Raw genomic sequence first — 19742 nt, 5'->3', positions numbered from 1 at the left:
GCTGATGTATTGATTATTGAAACAGCAATAGAGCAATTCAATTTGACAAATACAACTATTGTTGTTGGTGAAGATGTTGACTTACTTGTATTACTCACTGCTCGAACGCAAACTGAAAAAACTATTTTTTTCTTAAAACCAGGAAAAGCTCAGCATCAATCAGATATATATTCATCAAAAAGTTTATTTACTTTTGTAAAGTGTAAAGATCATGTACTATTTTTACACGCAATAACTGGCTGTGATACGACATCTGCATTTTACAGGAGGGGTAAAACAGCAGTTTTCAAAATGTTTGAAAAACAAGACTTAATTCAATGTGCTGAAGTTTTTAAAAAAAGTGATTCAACTCAACAAGAAGTTATTACCAACGGCATCCGCTTTCTTCTTTCTATGTACGGAGCTCCTAAAAAAACTACCTGTTTAGATAAACATCGATATGCATGTTTCGTTAAAAATACTAAAAATAAAAAACAAGTTCAATTAGCTTGTCTTCCTCCAACCTCAGTTGCTGCTCACCAACATCTTCTTCGAGTATATTACCAAGTTCAAGTGTGGCTTGGTTATCAGCTAGACCCTACAGACTGGGGTTGGAAGTTGGTCAACAATATATTAGAGCCAGTTCAAACTTTAATTCCACCTGCGCCGGAAAAACTGCTGAACACTATTTTTTGCAACTGCAAAAAGGGATGCAGTGCTAAATGTGGTTGCAAAAAAGTCGGACTGTCTTGTTCTTTGGCGTGCACAAATTGTCAAGGCCGGTCGTGCTCTAATATTGAATCACAAACAATGGAGGATTCGTTTGACTCCGACGAAGTATCATGCGATACATCGCTATTGACGCAATTTACTTGCATCCAAAATGAAGATGAAGAAGAAGCAGGAGAAGAAGAACAAGAAGAAGATCAAGAAGAAGAACAAGAATTTGAAACTTACGAATAAGACGAATAAACTTCAACACTTTTTTTTCATTTACATCGCTTTTATCTTTCCCAATCTTTGAAAATTTCCGTTATTTTGCAATAGTTTTACATTAAACAGGATCACAACTGACCCGTGGAGTAGGCCTACTGGGGAAACCACGTTAACAAAAACGCCCTAAGTACACTACCTCATAGGTGGCGTGGAAACGTGTGCATATTATGACGATAACAACTTTTATAACTTTTAGAATCGTTATATCTCAGAAACGGTGGCTCGTAAGAAAAAAAGTATTGATACATTTTTTATAGATAATTTTGTGATCTACAATTTGTCTGAGGTACTTTTATGATAAAACGTACCGTTTTGCTGAAAATCGCGAAAAACTCATTTTTTTGACCTTTGACCTTGAATTAAATTTTTTCCTTACAGGGGAATGATGGGGAACTTCTAGACATTGTTTGTAATTATGTTTTGAACAACTTCACAGAAATTCAGCTTGTTGGGACTTTATGTAACTTCGAATGTTTAAATTGACCGGGTTATTGATATACATACATACATAACATACATATAAGTACAGTACATACTATCTAATATACATTTTATAAAGTTAATAAAACTATTATACATATAAATTTAACAAATTAACAAATTAATTATTCAATAAGATTTTAAGTGATTTAAGGTGAAGTACTGTATTTACTACCATACATATAACTGACATGTATATATGTTATATTAGGTTTGTTATTCAAGTAAAATACATTTATTAACTATCTATAATGTGACATTTTAATTTGTATTAGTTTATTTAATAACAACATCATTGATATGATCACGTGACATATAGATGTTACGAACAACTAATAATATTAGTTACAAATTTTAATTGAAGTTTATTTTTATTTGTATATCAATGTATCAAAGGGAATGGATTATAAGTTAATACTATAACCAACCATAAACTTAATTTATCATTTATAAGACCACTCTAAACTAGAAATGGGATTTGATTCTGTCAAGATCGATCCATGAAGTCTAAAAAATCTATTTTTTGTATAGCTTCTTTATTGTTTCGGTCGTACTTGACTCGATTCTTCATGCTAAAAATAGATTACTTGGGACTGTAGGCGAATTTGTGAATCTATGGCAGCAGGAAAATGATGATGAATTTTTAAGCTGAGCTGAGGAACGTTAAGCTGAGGAACGTTGACGTCCCTAACACTAATCGGACAAAATGAGACTATTTTGAAAACTTGTCCAAAAAATTATTCCAATATCTATTTATTTTTATGTATTTTTCTAACTTTCGCTTTGTTTCAAAATGAAGTTAAAAATAAAGTTTGTAGTAGGAGAAAATTTTAGCAGCTATTTAAAATAAAAACTGCAACTAACGTTAATATTTTCGTAGCTCTGATCGCCCGAGCTAAAAAACTACTCGTAAAAATTTTTAGGGTCGTGAGAGATCAGAATGATCCAAAGATTTTAATAACCTATTGCGGGGTCGTGTCTTTCAGATTATACAAGCAATTCAAATATTGATATTTATTGACGATATATTATAGCTATTTTTGAAGACGGGTTTTCTTAAAAATTAATAAATAGTGAGATAACTTTTTTCTGCTATAAAAGAAAATTTGTCAGTTTTCCACAAACGAGTCATGTTAATAAGTCTTTTAATTATTTGGCTTTTCTTTTGTTTCAGGTGAATTACTATTAGAAACACTTCCACACATACCAGTTGAACATGTTGTGGAGCCATCAGAAACACCACCTCAAGAAAAGGTTGATCCCGATGCAGATCATGTAAATCATGGTGACACCGACCACCATGGTACATTACTAGAAAACACAAATAATCTACCAATATTTCTACAAGAACCAAAAGATACATTTGTTATAAAAAATAAACCAGCTATTTTATATTGTAAAGCTGCCCATGCACTTAAAGTGTATTATAAATGTAATGGTGCTAAAAATTTACAATCCGCTGATTCAGCCTTTGTGGATCCACAAACGGGTGTGCGCGTAATCGAAGCAGAAATTAATATAACGCGTAATATGGTCGAAGAATTTTTCGGTCGTGAAAAATTTAAGTGTGAGTGTTATGCATGGACATCGCGTGGAGAAATACGTAGCCAACCTGCCACGATTGAAGTTGCTTGTAAGTATTTTATGATCTTTTGAAGAGTACGTGCTTTTAATGAATTATAATTTTTTTCTACTTGATGAAAATTTCCGTGATTATATTATATTAAAGTTTTGGAAGCTGTGTCGGAAGTTTAATAAAAATAAAATGATCGTAGATGAATTCACTAGTCTGATGACTCTTGAACTATTATATTAACTGCATTACAGTGAGTCATGAAACTGATGGTAGCTTCACTGGATAAATCTTTAAGCTGGGAACTAGTGCCAATGCTTACCTACTAAAGCTAAGTCTAAATTTTGCTACTAGAGCATGTGAGGACAAGTTTTTCCATTCCTTATATTGTACTGTCATCCAATATACAAATATCGAAATTTTCAGTTCTTCATAAGATACCTTCATTTTTATACCCTGAGTATATCAAATATTTATCAAAGTATAAGTTAAGTCCCAAGCTTGCAACGCTTAAAAAGATTGATGCTACAAATATATTCTCTTAGTGTTCATAAAATTACTTAATTAGTCCATTTTCTAGTCCATTTTCTGCCTGTCCGTCTGCCTCCTTGTTTTTTATGCGATTCATTTTGGGCTTCAGATAAAGTGACAAAACTTTAAACACAATTGAAAAAATTCAAGATGAACGATAACGCTTCAAGAAAACGAATTTATATTAATCATGGGTAGTCTTAATAATAAATTATGATATTCTGCCCATTTTTTTCTGAATGAACTATAATTATTTTTTATTTTTTAAATTAACGACGTTTGTTTATGTACGCCCATCCAAATATCAAAAAAAAAGGTTTTCTATTTTCAAAAATGTAGTTCTAGTTCATTAATAATGATAATTAATTTATTTTTAAATGTAAAAAAAAAAATAACAATATAATGTTATTTTTGTCATTTTTAATTTGGGGTACTTACTTGGTTTATTTTTTGGAGACAGTTGTTGTTATTTGTTGGTAGCATTGCAATTGGTATAGTGAAGAAGATATGATGCAAAACATTTTCATTTATATAGATCCATCTTTTTTATTCTTGTCAAACTCAAAACAGAATTATTTTAATTGCCCTTACTTTTATTTTAAATAAAAAAATTATTTTTAATGAAATTTCTTTGATATATTTTTTTAGACAATTAATAATGAATGTAATTAAATTTAATTAATTAGGTTTTACATGGTCAAGGTTGCTATCATATGTTTTAATTTATAAAAAAAATTCTAGGGAACAGAGCGTGTCAAAAGTCAACGACAGCAGGAAAGAATTGAAAATTTTATACATTTCTCGTTAAATACTTTTAAATGCCAGATTTATTATTAGCAACCTTGTAGAAATAGTAATAGTATTACACATCTAGGGAGCAAAAGTAAAGAATGTCTCAGATCTTATGTTGATTGTCATGAAAAACTTGAGATCTCGGACGTTCTTTCCTTGCTCCTGTCGTGTATGTACTATTTTTCTGCTCGAGGGGGCGGGAAGCGGTAACTTTACTTTAGCACTGCGGGACAAAAGTTGACACTTTACACCCAGAGGGGAGAAAATGAATTTTTGTAACACTTATCATTCTAACACTTTTCTTAGCTAAATATTGAAATGAATTAAAAATTTACGTTCGACGTTTTAAAACACTAATCTCTATATATTATAAATGCGAAAGTAAGCAAATATCGTGATAAATGATGTAAATATCGTATGCATAATTATAAGTAAACAACAACAATAAGTAACATGTTTGTTTGTTTGTTTGTTTGTTTTTTTGTTTGTTACGCTTTCACGCTAAAACTAGCTAATGTTTTTTAAAGAAACGTTACAGCAATATAGCTCATACTTCAGAATAACACATGAGATATAATTTATAAAGATATATTTAAAAAAAAATTAAAAATTAATTTAATTTGACATTACCATAAATTACAGATTTCTGTAAAAATAGTCAATATAAAATATTTCACGGCCATCTTTTCTGATATATTCAATGAATAATTACAACTATTATACATTTAAAAAAATAGAAAACCATGCATATATTCTACCCGTGTAAAACAATCCTTACCATTATTTCGAGTGTTATAGAAAGGGGATAAGCGAGAGCAATCTTTACCAATCTTTAATTTTAAACCCAGCGAGGCGGGTGGGTATCGTTCTAGGTTTTAATAAATCTTAAAAGTTTTTCTATAAAGGAAAGCGATATGTACTATGTTGAAAAAAATATTATACAATTCCGCACAAGTTCATCGAAATTTTTATGATAATTTCTACTTGTCTATCTATAATGAACCACTTTTTGTTATGAGCGCTATATTTATTTAGTCAACAATCGTGAATATCATACATTTTGATTGCACCCCAAAGGTTTCATACTCTTATTACTCTTTCAATTTATAAAAGTTGCCGAAAGACAAATGAAAATTAGGTCACATCAGTTACGTACTTGTATGAAAAGATCACTTTTAATAAACTCATTTATTTCTTCATGTTTTTTTTTTTTTTTTTATTCTTATTTTTCACTAACCATCTCAACGAAAAAAATAAGGAAAATTCAATTATTACAATTACTTTCTTTGCACACAAACAAAAGACTAACAAAAATAAACAATTGTATCGTCCAAATCTTGACTGTACTCTATTTAGTACACTGCCGATTTAAAAACTGCATCCTTCAAAATAAAAATTCATTTATGCATTTGGTTGATTGTAATACTGTGTACAAAAAATAAGGTGACATTTGAATTAAAACTGCGCGCGTTTGTTGTACATTATGAATCCTTTCCGCCCGGCCAAGCAGTCAACAAGGAATATTATTTGAACGTTATGCGTCATTTGCGTAACGCTATCCGCCTAAAAAGGTCGGAATTGTGGAAAGATAATTCATGGTTTTACACCACGATAATGCATCATCCCATACTGCACTCAAAATTCGTGACCATTTCGTCAAAAACTCAACCCATATCGTTCCGCAACCACCGTATTCACCTGATCTGGCGTCGTGCGACTTCTGGGTGTTCAACAAACTCAAAAACCGCAAGACGAAACTGAAGGCAATCCCGGAAAGTAACTTCAACCAGTGTTTCGAAGATTGGAAAATCCGTTGGCATAAGTACATTGCATCGGGAAGGGATTACTTTGAAGGGGATTAAATTGATTTGGAAGAATAAATAAAAAAAGTCCAAAATAAATACAATGTCACCTTATTTTTTGGGCACAGTAGATCACTGCTTATGGAATCATTTGCCACCAGATCGCTTCTTTTTCGAATTTTCTTCGTGTTGTATTATGCTTTGTAGTGGATGAGTTATGGTTGATATCGAAACAAAGAATCGTTGATGATTTTAATCATTTGGAATTTAACTAATGAAATCGACATGGCTATCATAGACAAGCTTAAATCTTAAAACTGAGCAGTGGCCTGTGGAATAATTAGACCATTGAAAGAGACGGCAATGAATGAAAATTAAGTTAATTTTTACATTTTTACACGATTGTTGTATATTATTATGGTTTCTTTACAGTCTTCTATTTTATTTTCTTCAGTTGAAACATTCGCAATGTCAAAGGTGTAATACTCTAAAAGCCTTACCGATTATGTTCATAGTTATATTGCCGTTCCTCGTTATAAGTTTTTAAATTTACTATCCTTGACATTACCTCAGCTTTTTACACAGTTAATAATATTTGTAGCTTGTCAATTTTATGCATAGTTGATTTCAACGACATATTTTTTTTCATACATAAAACTAATGTTTTAATAATAAGTTGCAAAATGTCTCATCGCAAAACTGAAATCATCAAGAAATTTGTACTGGATTCAATTTTAGTCGAATTTTAGTGTACCTACTATAAGAGGTAGGTAGTGCGATGTAACAAACAAAAAAAGAGAGAACTGAAGGTGATAAATTTATCACAAACATAACACAGAAAATGTGGTACACAAAGAAAAATGTATATGGAAAAATTACCTTGTTGTTGTTGTATTCACTTAATTTTATTTTCTTTTTCTCAAAAGAAAGCAGATATTCTTCGAAACGAAACTAAAGTAAAAGAAAAAAAAATGATACACAATCAAAAAGATGAAAACTTATTTACGTAAAGATCATTATCATTATTATGAGTAAGAAAGTGGATGGATGACGATTCACGGAAAGCAGAATGACGCATAATGGTACTGTTTTCGGAAATGGAACAATTGTATTTTCTATCGAGTATAGTAGTGTGTCAGACTTCGCTTACACAGTATTATTAATTCAAAGGTGATTTATAATAAAATTTATATTGGTTTTCCAATACCATTTCCGAGAAATTCAGTTTATTAAAAACTACTAACTGTAAGTTAGTATTTAATAATCGAAAAACTTAATAAAAATGGTATACATTTGTAAGTTTCTACATTTTTCAATTGTTTTGATACTTCCAAGCTTCGTGGTGTTTTTCAATAAAGTTTTGTCTTTGAAGGAAATTTTACTGAGCGGCAACACTATCAATTCACCTTGTCATAGTTGATGAGAAAGAAATTTAACAGTCAATTTTCTTTAAAATTTTAATTTCCTTAATTAAGCAAATCAGTAGATAATGTGATCAATTTTCGTACGTTTTGAGATGAGAATAGGACTTTAGAGACGGTGCTTTTACAAACAGTCATCAATGTATTGCTCAGTCATAAGAAAAATTGTTATCTAGTTGTTAGTACAATAAAAGCTTGCTTCAAAAAATGTTTAATATTTCATTTCAATTTTTTAATTTGGAACCAGAGTCTTAATGCATGAGACAATATATTCTTATACATGATTTAACTTGGTACTTTGGTATTTAGAGATTTAAAAACGTTAAAGTCCCTATGGAGGGAAGTGTGAATCACATGCATCATTATCTCATATCAGAACTAGTTATTCACTTGTTTTTTTATGATAAACTTAAATTAAAATAACTGGATAATATTCTGGACCTAGAATTTTATAAAAAGTACCCATCTCAGTGCTTGTGCAAATTAAATCGTTCTTTATTTCTCTTTAAAACGTTTGGCTACTGTCCGGAAGGTTGCGGGTTTGAAGCCAGACAGCGACAAGAAATACGCGACTCTACCCACATCATAAAAAATTTAATTGTGTATTGGATGTAGTAAAATAAATAAAGATTAAAAAAAATAATGATATATGTGGCCTCTGTTTAAGATAGATATATAAAAACGGAGGTTAAACCCCATTATTATTGTTAAAAAAATCAGTTATACGTAGATGACTATTTTTAAAAGTTGGACGCCCTCAATTTTAAATCTCAAGGATAATTTGGAGCGCCAGATGCTTTTAAAAAATATTTATGTGTGAATGATTCAAAAGAAAAATTATTTTTTACTTTATAGTGCAATAAAAGCTTGTCACTAAAAAACAATTTTTAATTTAAATTTTTAATTGGAAAATTATGTCATACTTACCACAATGGAAAAATTATGTCATATTTTATCATCGGATCTACATATGCATGGAAACTTTCAGCTCAATTGGAAACAGGTAAAACTTGCAAGATTAGATTACAAACAACAGACAAGTGAAACTAAATAAAAGGATTTAAAAATAGCAAAATGCAGTTTCATTAAATGATAAAGTTATATGCTATAGAGTTTGATGCTCCTTTTTCCCAAGAACGAACACTGGTACAAGTTAACAATAATTTACCTACTGTAGAAAATTCATTAAAAAAATGCTTTCTCAAGTATAGCAACAAATTTTAAAATTATGCGAAACAGTAAATAATTTTCATGAAAACATTGTTTAGTAAACAGTGTTGTTCAATGATGTGGATGATTCTCGTTGAATCATATGGTACATTATAACAAATGAATGTCATATAAAAAATAACAAACATCTCAGACTTCTCTCCTTACCTTCGACCCATCCTACAATCATATCCAGCAGATGTTTGTTACATAAATATTTTAAGCTATCCTTTTTTTTCTATTTCGTAAAAAAATATCTCCAAGACTTCTTTTATGTACTATTTCATTTTCCTGTTTTGATTTAAAGTATAACATTCATTCCTTGTAGCTATATATAGTTCTCCTGTTGTAGCATAAGAAAGTATTAAGCATAAAAAATGGTTACATAAGCACAGTGACATCATTGTATGTAGTAATAATAGTCGTTGTGAGTATCGCGCGAGGGAAAATAGAAAATGGAAAAAAAAAACAGGAAAAGAAAAACATTGTGAAAAATTATTTAATATTATATAAATAGTTAAACATTTTTCATTTTTTGCTTGAGTTCTCGCTGTTGTGTATCTGTGTTATATTTTTCGGGTCGCTCACTTTATTCAACAAATAGGTGATGTCGACTATAGTGTACTTATACAACATATTATAGTCATTACGAAATGAGAAATTATTTTAAAACTTGACTGTTGGGTTGGGTTTTGAAGGATATAGGTAGATGATGTATTCAACAGTGTAAATAGAAAATTATTTTTAGGTAGAATTTTTTGTGACACCGTAAAGTAATTTCATATTTTGTCATTCATAAATTCATTCACGAAAGTTTCCTTTATACAAGATTAGGTTTTTTATTTATTGAATGCATTTTTCAACAATTTTATTTAGGAGAAAAATAAAAATTTTAATAAAACATACTTTTCAAGAGATAAGTTTTTGTTGCACTAAAAAGTAGAAAATAATTTTTTCTATGAGTTACTCATACACGGCTATTTATAAAAGCTTGTGGCGCTCAATATCAAGAATGAATTCAAAAACAAGTAAGTGTGTGGAGTAGATGAGGCACTCCGATTCACTTTTGATGTTTTTATTTGAGCACCTCAAGCTTTTAAAAATAGTATTCTATGAGTGTCTTGTTTTCTACTTTACAGTGCACTAATAGGTAAATAATTTAAGAATAATAATTTAAGACTAGAAAAAAGCTTGTAAAAATATATATATAAAAAAAAATGGTGGAACTGATCGGAAAATCAGAACGCTACTTTTTCATGCATTGTCATCCAAACTTAGCGTGCATGCAAAATTTAAACTCAATTGGTTGACGATAACTGCTTCAGACTTGAGCTATAAAATTAAATAAAGGCTTGTACAAGGTTTTTACCAGATTTCGTTTTTTAATTATAAAGTGGATAAAGTAAAGAATTGGGTAAAATTTTTAGTTTGATTGTCCCCATGGCTTGACAGGTCTCCTCGAAAGCGACATGAATACCTACCAGGTGATATGCATACCAAGGGTTCACGACGGGTGATTGAATTAAAAAACCTACCCGTTATTATTAATCGAGCCTATATGTGGCTTCCAAATGTATACCGCATTAAGCGCTCATATTTAGGCGGCAAAATGGATGTGCGTTACGTTTTCCAGTCGGGCTTTATTTGGCTGTGAAGCTTAGCAAAATTCAGTGCTTGAATAAAAACCCGCTTAGACATTGTGTATGTACTGTTGCTTTTTTATTATTTATAATAGTTTGTCATACCCGTTGTATATCCAATATATAAAAATTTTGGTAAAACTCTATTATTTAACAGACTGATTTCTTACTTGTTACTTGTGACAGCAAGCCTTTTACGGTTCGTATTTCATGAGTTCTTTTGTTGTATTTGAATAAGTTACGATCCTTGCTGTTAGCATACAATTCAATTTGTAGTATGAATATATATGCCGTTGTGCATCAATTTATTTGAACTCGAGAATACATTTTACAGAAAAGAAAATTTTTTTAAATTAAAATTCATTTAATAAATATTATTTTTATGATTATTATCGAAAGAATAGGAAAAATAAACAAGGCAAATATTAATAATAATAATAATAATAATCGCCATTTCTCATATAATTTAATCTATTTCCTTGAACAAAAAAATGGAAAAATGTTGTTGAATATAAATAATAATTTATTATTAATTTTTCATTCATTTATTTTTCTGACACGGTTTTTTCTCACATACAATTGTACTCACACAAACACACTGTGATATACAGACATGATTCTATAGTTGTTACAAAAATACCAAAAGCTTCTGTTATAATAAATGATTCTTTTCATTTTTGTTTGATTGTACTTTAAATAACAAAATGTTTATAGATAGCTGATGTGTTCGTGCGTACATATTTGAATATATTGATGTCGCCAGAGTGTATCAGATTAGTTTAAAAAAATCATCATTGTATAAAATTATATAACACGTGAACTTTACAAAATTTAAAAAACTGGCAACAAATGCGATTTATTCCTTGTAAACCGATTTTTGGATACTTAGCTATAAAATGTTCTCAATCAAGTCGGTTCGACCGTTTAGAGGCTACGATACCACTGAGAATCACACATAAAAACACTTTAAACGTATATCACTCCTTCTTAAATCAATATCAAAGTGATAGTCCAGGGCATTGGATGAGAGGAAAAGAATACTTAGAGAGCTATCATTTTTTGGGACAAATTTTTGGAAATATTTTAATTGAAATATTTGAATTGAGTTTGTTCTTTTGAATTATTGTTTTGAATTACCTATATATTTTACCATTTCACTTCAAAATGAATTTAGCCAGGTTTATTTGACCATTCTTTTCCATAGTAATTATTTATATGTTAAAATTATACGTCATACCTTCTCTAAACGGAATCGATTTTGAAAATTTTCGCCAATTTTTAAGTTTTTTTTTGAGTGCGAAATTCTAAGCTCGCACTGGAAACAAAGCTAAGAACACTCTCCGTTAAAATACCTTTCAAGTGAAACCAAAAAAATCGGTTCATTCTTTTAGGCGCTACAATGCCACAGACAGACAAACACACACACATAGCGGCCAAACTACTAAACCCCCTTTTTCTAATTCGGGGGCTAAAAATAGAAAAGTTAAATTCTGAAAACTGTTTGCAAAGCAAAACTTTAAACTGCAAAAGTCGAAAAAAATATATATTATTTGAATCGACAAGGCTATCAGTTCGTGTAAACAATAAAATATTTGATTCGTTTCTAGAAATCTTAGATTATTAGATGGTATTTCTAGAGCCCATAAAAAGTAACATTAATAACAGTGAAATTAATAATTAATAACAAATAAAAACACTCTATTTAAGTATTTAAATTTCTAAATGGGCTATACACTGAATTTTAAAAACACACACTGTATGGTAGAAAGGACTAGTGTTGGTACGGCTGCAGGATTTGTTTGTAAATTCTTTCATGCATAAATAAAATTAAATTAGAAAAACAAACAAAAAAATTAGATTTTTCAATTAATCATATTGAATAAAATTATTTTTATACACCATATTTGTTTTTAACACGACGAACTTATCATCATCGCCATATCATTATTTTATATCTATACGCAGAGCGTATTAATAAAGCCCTTTTTTATTAAAATAAATATGTTTGTATATATATATCAAAACCAGAATAATTGTATTTTTCTTTTTAAAAATAGGTCATTAATAACTTTTTTTAGTTTTTTTTACAATCAAAGAGGTCTTTTTCCTTAAAAATTTATAAGCAAGTAAAATGCGAAGTTTCATTTGTGAAATATTTAACAAAGTCACCGAAGAACATTTTACTTAATGGAAATTTTCTAGTTGCTTTAATTATGCCAAAAGAAAATATTTGTAAGCATAACCTAGGTTAGGCAAGGTTTGATTATATTGGCTATCCACGAAGGACACACTTAGGCTATACAGCCCATTATGATACCATATATGTGTTTTACCACCTTTTCCGCAGATAATTTTATTTATCAGCTCCTCAATTTCAGAGGCTAAGTGCACCTCCTTTATGCATACACTATGCACTACACCAGCCCATCACAAGTATTAATTAAATTAATTTTTGTTGCGACGACGGGAATCGAACCCGCTATCCTGGGCATACCGCGGACGGAATTGGATATGTCTTAACCAATTGAGCTACCAGGGCGACAAAGATATAAAAAGGGAATTTCTACTTATTGACTAACGCACTATAGAGCTGTGAATGATGTTACATAAATTGTATGTTCTATTATTTTTTGTTTGTTTATACAACGGAACAAATGTTTATACCAAAAGACAAAAAGTGCCACCTATAGGTTCTTGTAGTCGTGAATATCAAACAATAATTTTAATTAATGCCTACTCATTAAAATTTAAAATGTTTTAATGAATATTTTTTAAACTTTTCAAATAAAAAGTTAAAATCTTGTATTATAATTGGAATCATTTTATCATGGCTGCAAAAAAAATCACACATAAAAACTTAAATAAACATTTCACAAATTTTTTAGTAACTAAAATGCAGGAAAACGATATTACGAAATGAAAATGGATAAAAAAAATAAACTTTAAAATCAGATATGATTTATTAGTTATTATATTTTGTTAAACTACGTTTTATCTCGTTTCGTTTATCTGTAAAAATTTTTAATATTAACAAATAAAACAAAAAAATTATATTAATTTTTTCAATTTTGTACATTTTTTTTAATGGTCTATTTAAATCAACATTTCTGTTTTTCCATATGATGCTTACTTTTTATCTTTCTATCAGGGGAATTAATGTAGGGACCCGAAGGGATCCAGGCCTAGGATCCACGAGTGTTCTGGAGGCTCCCAACGTCGTTGGAGATCTACGTAGATTTGGCCCTGAACTTATAATAAATACAAAGTGAAATTTACAATGAAAATGTGTCTAAAATTTTACTAAATAAATTATTACTATTTAGTAATTGACTTTTTATTACTATTACTTTTTAAACCCATTTTCTCAACAAACTAATGTATGGAAAGCAAAATAATTCCACGTACTATGAAATAAAAGTGCTTATAATTCCTTAGATTAGTAAATAAAACTCTGCCGTTACATGAGGACCCTCAAATATTGAATCCGGTCCTGTCTAACTTGATTTAAATAAATCGTTTCTCCTACCTCCATTGTAGATGATGACAATGAGCTTCAGAAGCTCAATTGATTTTATCATTGTATTCAATTCACTTTTCGTACGTTTTACACCCAAAAATTATGCGTAAATACGACCCTAGTTGTATATTTAACAATTTATAATTAGGAAATTTAACTTTTAGAGTACAAAAGGATTATTTATGAAAAACATCAACAATGAATAGAAAATTTCGGTTTGATGTGAAAGTTTACATCTAATGGAATATAATTGTTTTATATATTAATTAGTAAAAACAAACAAAATATATTTGCTATATATTTCTAATTGGCAAAATTTAAATTAGTTTGTGCTTTGAATAACAAACTCACATTATTTAATAATATATTTATTAATTAGAAGGCAAATGCATTTCATGTTGCATTTACTTAAAAGTAAAGTTCATCTAACTAATAAAAATATACAAATATTATTTTTGTTGTTTAAATATGCGTTGGTAGAAAATGTTAGAATGAAATGTTACTTGATTTTGCTTTTGAGAAGAATGGTCTATTTGGGACAGCAGGGTAAAGTTTTCAATCCTACTAATTCGAGAACCATTATTATCTAATATTTTGCTATACGTGGACGTTCAAATGAAATGAAACGTATAATTTTTTTTCCCAGTTAGATATTTAAGGTTCTGAACGATCTTGAGAAAGTTGATCGAGTAGTTTCGTATAAGAGCTTCATTGACGCAAAGATTAACGACTAGGGTTAAAGGCAAAAGTAAGTATTATATTTGTTTGTAGTTAAAAACTATTATTATCGTTGATTTGATTTGAAAATAGTAATTTGATGCAATATTTGTTTTTTTTAAATACGTTGAATGTTGTTCTGCACTCAGTAAAAGGTCAAATACTTGTCATTTGTTTCAAGAATAGAGTGATTTAATTACGTTCTTAATTTTTATGTAGAGTTATTAAACATCTCTTTCTAGAAAATGGTTATTATACCTTCAACATTGAATAAACCTCTTGTATTTTACATACAGAACAAAAAAAATAAAAAACCATGTTAAATTCATATTAAAATCACAAGTTGAAAATTTATAATTTTGTAACATTTTGTAAAATATAAAAACATGAAAACAAGTTTATTAATAAGAGTACGTCCTCAGTTTTAGTATTATAATATAAATAAATATATTTTAAAAGCAATAAAAACTGAAAAAACTTAAGGGACATTATTTTCAAATAAAAAAAAGGTTATTTGTTTCTTGTTTTTTTTTTTTTTTTGTGTCAGATGTTCATAGAAAAAAACCAAAACATTATTATTACAACACTTTAGGAGCATTGCAATGGAGAAAAGAGACACCACAGTAATAATTTATTTAAATTTATGAGTAAGTACAATTTTAATGGCAAGAATTAAATTCTAGTTTAATATAAAAATAGAGGATTTGGGGAGGACAAAGTTTGTTAAAAGTAGTACTATCTGCTGACGTAAAAATCACATAGCAGCCTCGCAACATATAAAACTTGAGGATTTGGAGATGATGACAGATTTCACTCGACGATTTCCTCGTTTTCACCACTGCGAAGAAAAGGCAAACTTTGTTAAAACGAGTATTATCTACTGACGTAAAAATTGCCTAGCAGCAACGTAATCTTTTCTTATTTCGAAGGTTTCGTTTCTATTTTTTTATGGACATATGGTCAAAGTGATCAAAGAGTTACGGTCTACAAGTGAGCAACACAGTGCAAAACAGTATTCTTCTTTTCAACTATTTGACACTTTTTGTAGACTTCGAGATTTTAGTATTCCTGGAGGGAAAAACAAGAAAAAAATGAAGCAAAATCAGTCATCCTCTCCAAGTCTATTGGTATATAAAAATTGTAAACTATAGACTATGCTAGTCTTATGACCTAGATAATTATTTTGATATACTTTTAGTGTAATAAAACGCAGGTACAATATTTAAATGTTTCAATAAAATACATCTCTTTATTAACAGTAACTACTTACGAGTCTCATAAAAAAATTTTTCGTTACAAAAAATTTTTGATCCTAATTTTTTTTTTTTTTCAAACCACTTACCTGTTTAAGTTTATTAAGTTCCAAACTTTGTTTTGCTTGGAGTTAGTAGACCATTTGCACGTTCTGAAAAAGTTTAGAGGGAGCGAATGCATTTAATAGTAAGGAACATGATATAAAAAGATTTATTACAAAATTATAAATATGAATAATTTTATCAAGTCTCAGAAAATTAATTATAACAATCATGTTATTATAAATAAGTTAAAATACAATTATAAATGAGTGAATGTTTAAGCATTAATAAATTGTAAATCTACTGCCATGCCGCTTTTACTTAAATCATTTGTAAGTTGTGAAGTATGAAAAGCATACAATACGTATATAACAGTACACAATAGACTAATATATCTTAATATTATATATATACCACGCATCGAAACACCAAAATAGTATCACATTTATAACGAAATTCTGTTGTCTATAGTCGAATTGAGTACAATTGATTTAATAACACTATTTAAGATTACATTTGGAATGGACGATATAAGCACTCATTATTTGAAAATTAAATGACCGCTTACTCATGAATGCAATTGATGAATTAGCGTAATATTTTGCTTTGATTAAACTTATCCAAGTCAGATGAATAAATGTCCAAAACCATAACTTTCAACGTCCGTAAGAAAAAGAAAAAAAATTTTTATTTTTTTAAATTGATTTTTCATGTAATTTTATAATTGAAAATGGTTTTTCTAAACTGTAAATTCGAAGGGCAGTGACGTCGATAACTCGCTTTCATAACGCCATCTCACGGAGAAATGATAAAATAACATCAATAATGATACATGGTTTGTCTCTCAGCTGAATTCACTATATTATAAGGCAAAATTCGATGGAAACCAACTGGCGCATAGCCCCAACAGAGGCTATATATATTCCTTCATTTATATATGAATTTGAGACGAAAAATTAATGAAACTTCTCAATTTAGTTAAGCTTTGCTTATTTTTTTTTTTTTTTTTAATAATTTCCGAAAAATATAATTGGCACAAAACATTAATCAGTGCCACTGTTCGCTAAGTTTTCTACCATTTAATTTAGGAACCATTCCATCATAATCAAGGAAGAAAGTTAAGATACAAAAAGTATGTTAATCGAATACTTTTGTACTCTCGAAGTATAAAAATCTGATATTTCGTGTCGGAATTTTTGTTTTTGTTTATTTCACTTGCATTAGATAGTTGTTCACGTTTTATCTGATATATTCCATATATTTTATTAAATTTTGTCATAATATTCAAAATAAAATAATTTCCATTCCAAGTGATTCTATAATTTCACAATTTATTTATAAACACATCTCTTTTGCTAGTGATAGAAGATATAGAATGTTTCTATACGAACTATTGTCGAAATTCATATATAGCTTTATACATTGGGTACAATGTATAAAGCTATATATGAATCGAAATTCATATATAGCTTTATACATTGTACCCACTTTTAGATACAAAGATAGATAGCACACAAAACCATTTAGAAAGTTTCGGTTGTAAACTAACTGTTAACAACTGTGTGATGTCGACTGACTTTACTCCAACATCGAGGACGACACACAGAATGGAATCAAGAGAAGAAGGAATATTTGTTACTGTAATAGTACACGTACATACATGTATTCAACGACAAAAGCCCTGGAGTAAAATTCTAAAATTCAGTGATGTATGAACCATTTAACTGAATAACTCATGTAAGCATACAAAATATCGTACACTCGAAATCATAAATAAGATTAACTAATTTGAAAGAATGTGTAATCCAAGAATCACTTTTAAAATTAAATGCAGGCCAATTTTAAATTATGGCTTGGTACTTAAGTTTCCTCAGTACGTCAAACTTTAAAACTAGACGTAACAAGACTTTACGTATAAAAAACTAAGGAGTAATCAATTTTCAACCCTATTAACTCAGTTGATTAAGACGTAACCGCCATCGATTCACGCCATCACGACAAAAAATAATTGATTTAATGGTCGTGTTGGGTTGGTGTAGTGCCGAACTCAACCACTCAAAATAATTGAGGAGCTGATAAATGAAATTATCAGCGGAAGAGGTGGTAAGACACTTATATGGTATCACAATGGGCGCTTTAGCCTAAGTTTGTCCTTCGTAAACATCCAATATAACCTAACCCATCCTAACCTAAGCAATTTGCAAGATTATAATCAATATTTTTTTCGCGAAATGAAGTTTAACTTGACATCTCTTTGGCAGTTATTGAAAGTGACGTCACTTTAATTCTATCTTTCTGTCTGTTTAATTAAAGTTTGAAATGTTCTTATTTTGAGTATTTCTAAAAATTTCGAAAACAAACTTCACTTTTCTGTTTATGTGAACTAAGAGTTCTTAAACTATAATTAAAAAACCATCATCTTTTTTGAAAAAAAAAATAGAAACCAGAATAACTAGAAATTCTCAAATAGATCCATACAAAATTTCCAATGTAGTTGTTCTAAACATATACGATATTTATTAAAATGTAAAATATTGATTGGCCTTTTCAGGAAACGTAAAAAAATAGATAATTAAAAAACACGCTTTTGTAACTAGCTGAACTAAAAGGTAGAAAAAAAAATGACTGATTAAGAAAAAATCAGTTTGTCGTAAGAAAGCGTGGGGTGCTAGATTTAAATTATTGTTAATAATTTATTGACTGATATTGATAAAAGTAAAATCATTAAAAAATATAAAAATCACTATTTTTTTTCTCAATCATTCCAGTTTTTTTAACTTATTATCTACATTTTAGTTCAGCTTGTTACAATATAGTTTTTTTAGTTTTTTAAACTACAATTTATCTTCTACTTTTCAGTTCAGCTAACTAATAAAACGTGTTTTTAAATTTTCTCAACTAGTTATTTGCGCTTCCACCATCAAAAAGTTCTTAGTTAATCGTTAATTCTGAAGATTTTCAGGATAATACGACAAACTTATTAAATTATTGTATTGTCATCGGTCCTTGATAAGTATGCGAAGTTTCAATTCAACTCAACGATTTGAAGTGGGTGAAAATCACGTTCAAAGATTCTGTTACATAGATACATACCAAGCTAATAAAAGCAAGTTAAAAATAATACTATTTGCTTTTATAATCGACTGTAATGAAGGATTTTTACTGACTGAGTTTTCTGCAAGAGTTTTGATTGCTTTTCATGGACAATAAATTCGTTTTTGCTACTTCTTATAATCAATAATTCTTGTTACTTAAAACGTATAAAATTCCTATTAAATAATAATCTAAACAGACAATATAGGTTCATTTTTTTCTATCTACAGTGTATCATCATACATACATTTAAAGTATTATGGCCATGCAGAGTACTAAAATAAGTACCGAACTCTACATATATCGTTTTGTCATCATAATATATATCACATCCCGTGTGTAACGATTATGGGAAAGGTAGGTAGTATATGAATGTATGCTTTTAGAAAAAAAAAAAACAAGAATCTCTCTTTTGTTTTTTGCTTTTTATTATCCTTCCGCGTGTATACTATATATAGTTATTTTGTAATTATTTCACTTTACAAATTTCTACATACTTGCTATATGTCATAAATCATTTTACTGCCTGCTTTACATAAAAATTTAGATGTGTGTCGGTTGTTTTTATCTTGTAAATTTCAAAAAATTTAACACAATTCATTTTAAAATATAAATTTATAACTTTTTTTGTTGTTTATATAAAAACTAGAACCAACTTCTTGTTAGATAATACATTTTGAAGTCGACCCCAATGAAT

The 19742-nt window shown here is 29.0% G+C and overlaps 1 protein-coding gene across 1 annotated transcript in view; it reads left to right on the top strand.

Moving 5' to 3' along the window:
• LOC123291043 (netrin receptor UNC5C-like) overlaps positions 1–19742 on the top strand; it is a 385599-nt gene that overhangs the window by 40863 nt on the left and 324994 nt on the right. Inside the window, exon 2 of the mRNA XM_044871473.1 lies at positions 2630–3088. Within this exon, the coding sequence (XP_044727408.1) occupies positions 2630–3088 (459 nt within the window). The remainder of the gene's footprint in view (positions 1–2629; positions 3089–19742) is intronic.

This window comes from Chrysoperla carnea, chromosome 1 (genome assembly GCF_905475395.1).
Source record: "Chrysoperla carnea chromosome 1, inChrCarn1.1, whole genome shotgun sequence".
Classification (NCBI taxonomy): Eukaryota; Metazoa; Arthropoda; class Insecta; order Neuroptera; family Chrysopidae; genus Chrysoperla; species Chrysoperla carnea.
This window is presented reverse-complemented; position numbering and strand designations above follow the sequence as displayed.